We start from the raw sequence: 6,451 nt of genomic DNA, 5'->3' as shown, positions 1-6,451 counted from the left end.
GTTAGAAGGCTTATCAATATATCACAGGAAACTTTCTCCTTTTTAAATGTTAGAGTTATTTGGTTAGTAAAATGGCCGAAAAGTGTAATAACGTTAGACAAAAATTGTTTAAAATAAAGATATTCTAGAGATGCATTTTGTCTGCTCTTTGTCTCTATATCCTTGTGTTTCTCTAGTGTCAAAAGACGGAGATTGGTTTTACTCAGAGTTCTGTCTTAAGCTCTCTTTGTGCTTAGATGCTCTTTTCTTGTGGCTACGTTGCATCTGTGACAAAAAGTTGACTATTTCACCTAGGTCCCTGGGAACTATGCCAAGTCAGTCATTCTTGGTGCAAGTTGACTTTTTAAGTGAGAATTTCATATCAGCTTCTTTCAGTAAGTCATGCCAAGTGAAACTTGGAAAACGACTGCATTGCAAAAATCCTTCAAGATGCCTAGAAAAGGACCCCAAAGTGAGCTTGAGGTTCACTTTCAGGTTGAATTCAGGTTGTTGTCCAATAATTTCTCTGTCTGTTGTTTTCTGAGATGTTCTATGGCTTCAGGTGACATTTGAGCCCTGACACGGTGTGAGGAGGGATCTCTCTCTCCCTTCTCCCCAGATGCCCTGAAAGAAGAATCTACAGGGCTGGCAGTAGGGGGCAAAGGGCACTCCAGAAATCTGTCCTAGGCTGTCTTTTGGCACCACACACTTCATGAGATCTCTTAATTGTTTTAACCATTACTGAAAGGTGGAAGGCTCCAAAGTATGGATCTCAAGCTAACTCTCTTCTCATGACTCCTAGACCCACAAATCCCTAAACCAATCCGTTAACGAATAGCAACATCTACAGTGTAATGCTCCCTAGGATATCAAACTTAACATGGCCAAGCTGTGCTCATAAATTTCTTCTCAAAATGCTACTTGTCATTTAGTCCCCTGTCTTGGTGGAGGGACCACCATCCTCTGATGATACCAGGCTTCTATTTTTGGTTATCTTAACCCCCATACAATCAATGATGAAGCCCTGATCCATTTTCCCTCCTATTTCTCAATTTCATCCCCTCATATTTGGCATTTTAAAAATCAGGCCTCCCCCGATCCCATTTAATCTTGTGCATGTCAAAGTGTCTTTGAGATGGATTTCTAGAAGTGGTATTGCAGGAACAAAGGGTAAACTTACATATACAATTCTGCTGTGTAGTATTATCTTTCCTACCTATGGGTGGTACCATTTTGCATTCCCACTAGAATGTTAGGAGTTTCTCCTTCCTCTTGAGTAGAGTATGCTGTCAAACTTTTGGACCATTGCCATTCTGATGACTAATGGTACCTCAGTCAGCATAGTTTTTAATTTGTATGTTCATATTTTGAGCGAAGTTGAACATCTTTACAGATGTTTGAGGGCTGCTAGCATTTCTTATTCTGTTAACTATTTATTTCTTTTAGCCATTTTCTCTATTGGATTATTGGTTATTCTCAACTTTTAGGAGCTCTTTAGATATTTGGAAAACTAGCTCTTGCCTGTGATATGTTGCAAGTCTTTTTCTTTCCTTATTATTATTATTTTTTTTTTGACAAGCAATACATTTTATTTTCATGTAGTCAGATTTATTATTTTTATGAGTTTTGGATTTTGAGTCATACGGTTAGATAATGTTTCCCCATTCCCACGTGTTAGAATTATTGTTCATGTTCTCTTCTAATACATGTATAGGTGGATTTTTTACATTTAGATCTCAGATCCATTTAGAATTTATCTCTATTGTGATGTGTGGTGGGAAATACAAATCCAGTTTTACCTTTGACAAATGGTTGTCATCCCAGCACAACTTCTAAGTTCTTCATTTCCCTGTTGACATGTGGTGTCCCCTTCATCATTTACTCAATATCCTTACATACCTGGATCTATTTCTGGTCTATTCTTTCTCTCTGTTAATACAATAAAATCATATGGGTATGTTCCAGTATCTGATAAGGCTGACCCTCACCATTGTTCTTTTTCATGGGTTTCCTGGCTATTCTTATTTTCCCACTTGAACTTTATAATCAGTTTATCTAATTCCAGAACAATATTTGTTGATATTTTTGTTGGAATACTAGAGTTGCATACGTATTTAGGGAGGACTGACCTCTTTGAGTCTCTCTAAGAACCGCATATTGCTTTCTGTTTGTTTAAATGTACATCTGGCCTTTTAGGAGCTTTTTAAAGCTTTCTCCATAGAAGTTTTGTTCATTTCTTGTTAAGTTTATTCCTAGTTTCAATTTTTTGTTGCTATTGTAAATATAGTCTTCTCTTCCATTATATCTCGTAACTCGTTATCATTGATTATTCACATATATGAAGGCCATTGATTTTAGTGTGTTAACTTTATATCTTGCTAATTTACTAAATTATCCTTTTTTTTTTATAGTTTTTCCATTGAACCGGGTTTTCTGACATCTAATCATACATCGGCGCATAAAAGAGAACATCAAGAGGATCGTGGATGGCGAAATAGCCGGCAGAAACCAGCCCGCTGGCCCTTGAGAAGTCTGTATGGAAGAAATCCCTTCGCCACCGCTAAGCGCGGATTTGGGAAGCTCCCCGGGAGAAGGTCCCCCGAGAACATCCCTTTGAGGCATCTCTAACCTCAGAGACACAGAATCCCAAAGTGAATGGAGACGCAAGGGATTTCCCTGTCTTAAGATCAGTTCTACAAGCCTTGACCACCCATCGGGCCGGGGGAAGTGTGGACAATGGCTGAGTAAAGAAGAGGAGAAAGATAAACCCGTTCCGTTTACCCGCGGGTCTGAGAGCCATCATCACCCTTCCTCTCACGTAGACGCGCGGAAACACTACTACCGAGTTGAAAGCCCCTTTCGCCCCCTTCCTAGAGCGGCCGCGGAAGTGCGCCCCACGCGGGTTGGTTCTCAGCCCTCCCGTGGCCGCTTCCGGCCTTTGTGGGTCACTTTTGATGGGTTCCGGGTCCCAAAAGGGTTCGAGGCCTTTAGCGGGGAGTTCTCTTCTGGCCCGGGGGGCCGCAGGTGAGCGATGTTGTGCTCTGTATGCTGCGAGGAGGTGGGCGGAAGATTGCTGTATTCTAGTTGCTGGGCCCCTCGGCTCTGGCCGGTGCAGAATGGACCCTGGTCCTCCCAAACCCAGGTGGATCCGCGGGAAGCTTTCCCTCCCCAAAGTGCGCTGGGAGACTAGGATGAGGGATAGGCTCCCAGTCTGCAGCAATTCCGTGCTGTAAGGCCCATACCTACCTTCCGCGTTTGCCTCGGCGGTGTATCCTTGGGTTCAGCGCTTACCGACATTTCTAGACAGTGGTGGTTCACAGACGCTGGCCGGCGTCCCAGGGCCTTCCTCACTTCAGATTATAATCACAGACCACGAGGATAGAGGGAAGGCTTAAAGAGTAACCTCTTCAGCCTTCTCACTTTATAAATGAAGAATAAGGAGCGGAAAGTTTAAGTCCCTGAGGAAATAAATTTACATGACTTTGTTGCTTTTGTGATTTCATGGTTTCTACCAGACATCTGGACATTCAAAAGATAAAAGTAACTAATCAAGGATGTCCTAACCTTTTATCATTATTGTTTACTTGATCTAAATGTTAGTTTTATTCCATTTGTCTTTCATTTAGGACCAAATGAGAATAAGTTTACTAACAAGTCTTACTCTTCTTCTTAAAGTCCTGAAACAACTTGGCACCTTTCCTTAGTCTTTCTCTTTAAATTGGTCTAATCTTAAGTCTTTTCTATCAGAGTATTTTTCTGAGTAAGTATCGTACATTAACCTGGAGGCCAGATTTCAAAGATCATAGTTAAGTTCTCAGAACTTGCAGTTTTACTTTATGGTGGAGTTTGTGTTAATAATGATGGCTTATTCCTCAGGACTGTCCAGGAATAAATTTTCCAGGGGAGATCTTACTTGAAACACCAGTAGTTCTGGCACAGCTAAAATGGCATCTACTTGGGCTATCCAGGCCCACATGGACCAGGATGAACGTTTGGAAGTAAAGATAGAGGAGAAGAAGTATACCACCAGACAGGATTGGGACCTGCATAAAAACAACACCCATAGCAGAGAGGTCTTCCGCCAGTACTTCAGACAGTTCTGCTACCAGGAGACGTCTGGTCCCCGTGAGGCTTTGAGCCGACTCCGAGAACTTTGCCGTCAGTGGCTGAGGCCAGAGACCCACACCAAAGAACAGATTCTGGAGCTGTTGGTGCTGGAGCAGTTCCTGACCATCCTACCTGAGGAGCTCCAGGCGTGGGTGCAGGAGCAGCATCCAGAGAGTGGCGAGGAGGTGGTGACTGTGCTGGAAGATTTAGAGAGAGAATTGGATGAGCCAGGAGAGCAGGTGAGAAAAAAGATGTGACTTCTGTTTGAGAAAAGATAAATTGTGGATTTCTAGGCCAGAGTGAAGAACAGCCATTTTTTCACAAAGCATGTTTTTTGACAGTTTGATGCATCAGAAAGGGGCATGAGTTTCAGGGAAAGTTGGCTAATGTGGTTCCAACTTATTTATAACTTTTCTGTGGAAGGATTTTATATTTCTCTATTAAGCTACAAAATTCTGTTTGATAAATATGCTGCTCATCTTAGAAAACTTCTAAGACAAGAGAAGGTATCAGAGAGATGAAAGTAGCAGGATGGGAAGCAGTCTCTTGGAGGGGCATCACTCTGTTGCACAATACAAATAATTAAGAATTAAGGTTTTGCAGATATATCCATTGCTCTGACTCCATTACAGGGTTTTAAAATGGAAAAATTAACTATTTCAGAGGAATGAGATGTGGGAGTACAATGGAAAGTTAGTGAGGAGAGCAGGGTGGGGTTCTGTGTTTCTTTGAGTAGTAGAAAGCCCAGTTAGGTTGGAAAGGTGAATTCTGAGTAGAAGAGTTGAGATAGTGTCCAGGACCTTGAATCTCAACCTCTGGAATTGAGATTTTATTCTGTAGACAGACGCCCCTAACCTTTTCTTCTTGAGTCTAAATGAGCTTTACTAATTGTAAGATGTAAAAGAGAACCAAATTATATAGAACTTTTTTGTTTTGTTTTTAATACTAAAATTAGACAGTGGTTGTCAACCAGTGCCAATTTTGTGCCCCAGAGGGCATTGGCAATGTCTTGGGACATTTTTGGTTGTTATAACTCAGGGAGGTGCTCCTAGTATCTAGTGGGTAGAGAGGACAAGGCTAATGCTAAGCCTCTTACAACACACAGAACAGCCCCAGACAACAGAGAATTATCTAAACCAACATGTCAGTAGAGCCAACACTAGGAAACCCTGATATAAAGAGTTTGAAACTTAGGGAAATAATGAAATGGAAGTATAATCTAACACTGTGATACAAAATACAATAGAGAGGGTAGGAACATGTGGCAAAAAGATCTAAGTTTGAAATAAGATCACGAGGCCAGGCGCAGTGACTCATGCCTGTAATCCTAGCACTTTGGAAGGTCGAGGGAGGTGGATCACCTGAGGTCAGGAGTTCAAGGCCAGCCTGGGCAACATGGTGAAACCCCGTATCTACTAAAAATACAGAAATCAGCCGGGCATGGCGGCACGTGCCTGTACTCCCAGCTACTTGGGAGGCTGAAGCAGGAGAATCACTTGAACCTAGGAGGCAGAGGTTGCAGTGAGCCAAGATTGTGCCACTGTACCCCAGCCTGGGCAACAGAGTAAGACTCTGCCTAAAAAAAAAAAAAGAAACAGGATCATGAAAGTGTGATTACCAAGGATGAAGCATGTCTTAGGTAAGAATTGTTTGGAAGTGATGACAGATTAGATCTATTAAATAAAGAAGGAAGAACCAATGGAGAACTCTTTACAGAGCAATGTATTCTAAGCTAAACACTAGGGATTTTAAGCTTGAAAGGCTAGTATAATGGAGACACGCCTAACAAAGTTAAAGACTGTAGGAAATAATTAAGTACATATTTACTGTATGTCTGTTTGGACTAGGTACTGTTTTAGGCACTGTGAATGCAACAGCCAACAAAACACAGGGGGTTGCTATTCTTATGTAGATTCTGGTCTACTGAGGAGAGACAGATAGTAAATTAAAAATCAACAAACCAGCCCAGGCAACATAATGAGACCCCCATCTCTATAAAAAATACAAAAATTAGCCAGGCAGGCACGTGTAGTCCTAGCTACTTGGGAGGCTACGGTGGGAGGATTGCTTGAGCCCAGGAGATCGAGGCTGCAGTGAACCATGATTATACCACTGCAGTCCAGCTTGCGAGAGACAGTGAGACCCTATCTCCAAAGGAAAAAAAAAAAAAAAATCAACAAACATACAAGATGTAGGTGGTAATAAATTCTGTTCAAACAACAACAACAACAATAAAAGCAGAGAAAAGGAATAGTGAAATAAGTGGGGATTGTGCTGTTTTCTGTAGACTTGTCAGAGAAGGCTTTTCAGATAGGTGACATTTACAGGAGAAATCTGAATGAAAAGAGCAAGCCATACAGCTATC

General features: G+C 41.7%; 1 protein-coding gene across 1 annotated transcript in view; it reads left to right on the top strand.

Annotated features, from left to right (window-relative positions):
* The first annotated feature begins 2,906 nt into the window (after positions 1 to 2,906).
* Positions 2,907 to 6,451, top strand: part of ZSCAN12 (zinc finger and SCAN domain containing 12) — a 10,877-nt gene continuing 7,332 nt past the window's right edge. Inside the window, exons 1-2 of the mRNA XM_011991265.1 lie at positions 2,907 to 3,003; positions 3,856 to 4,325. Of these exons, the coding sequence (XP_011846655.1) occupies positions 3,924 to 4,325 (402 nt within the window). The 5' untranslated portion in view covers positions 2,907 to 3,003; positions 3,856 to 3,923. The remainder of the gene's footprint in view (positions 3,004 to 3,855; positions 4,326 to 6,451) is intronic.

Source organism: Mandrillus leucophaeus, unplaced genomic scaffold (genome assembly GCF_000951045.1).
Source record: "Mandrillus leucophaeus isolate KB7577 unplaced genomic scaffold, Mleu.le_1.0 Scaffold392, whole genome shotgun sequence".
Classification (NCBI taxonomy): Eukaryota; Metazoa; Chordata; class Mammalia; order Primates; family Cercopithecidae; genus Mandrillus; species Mandrillus leucophaeus.
The sequence above is the reverse complement of the archived record's forward strand: the minus strand, read 5'-3'. Positions and strand labels throughout refer to the sequence as shown.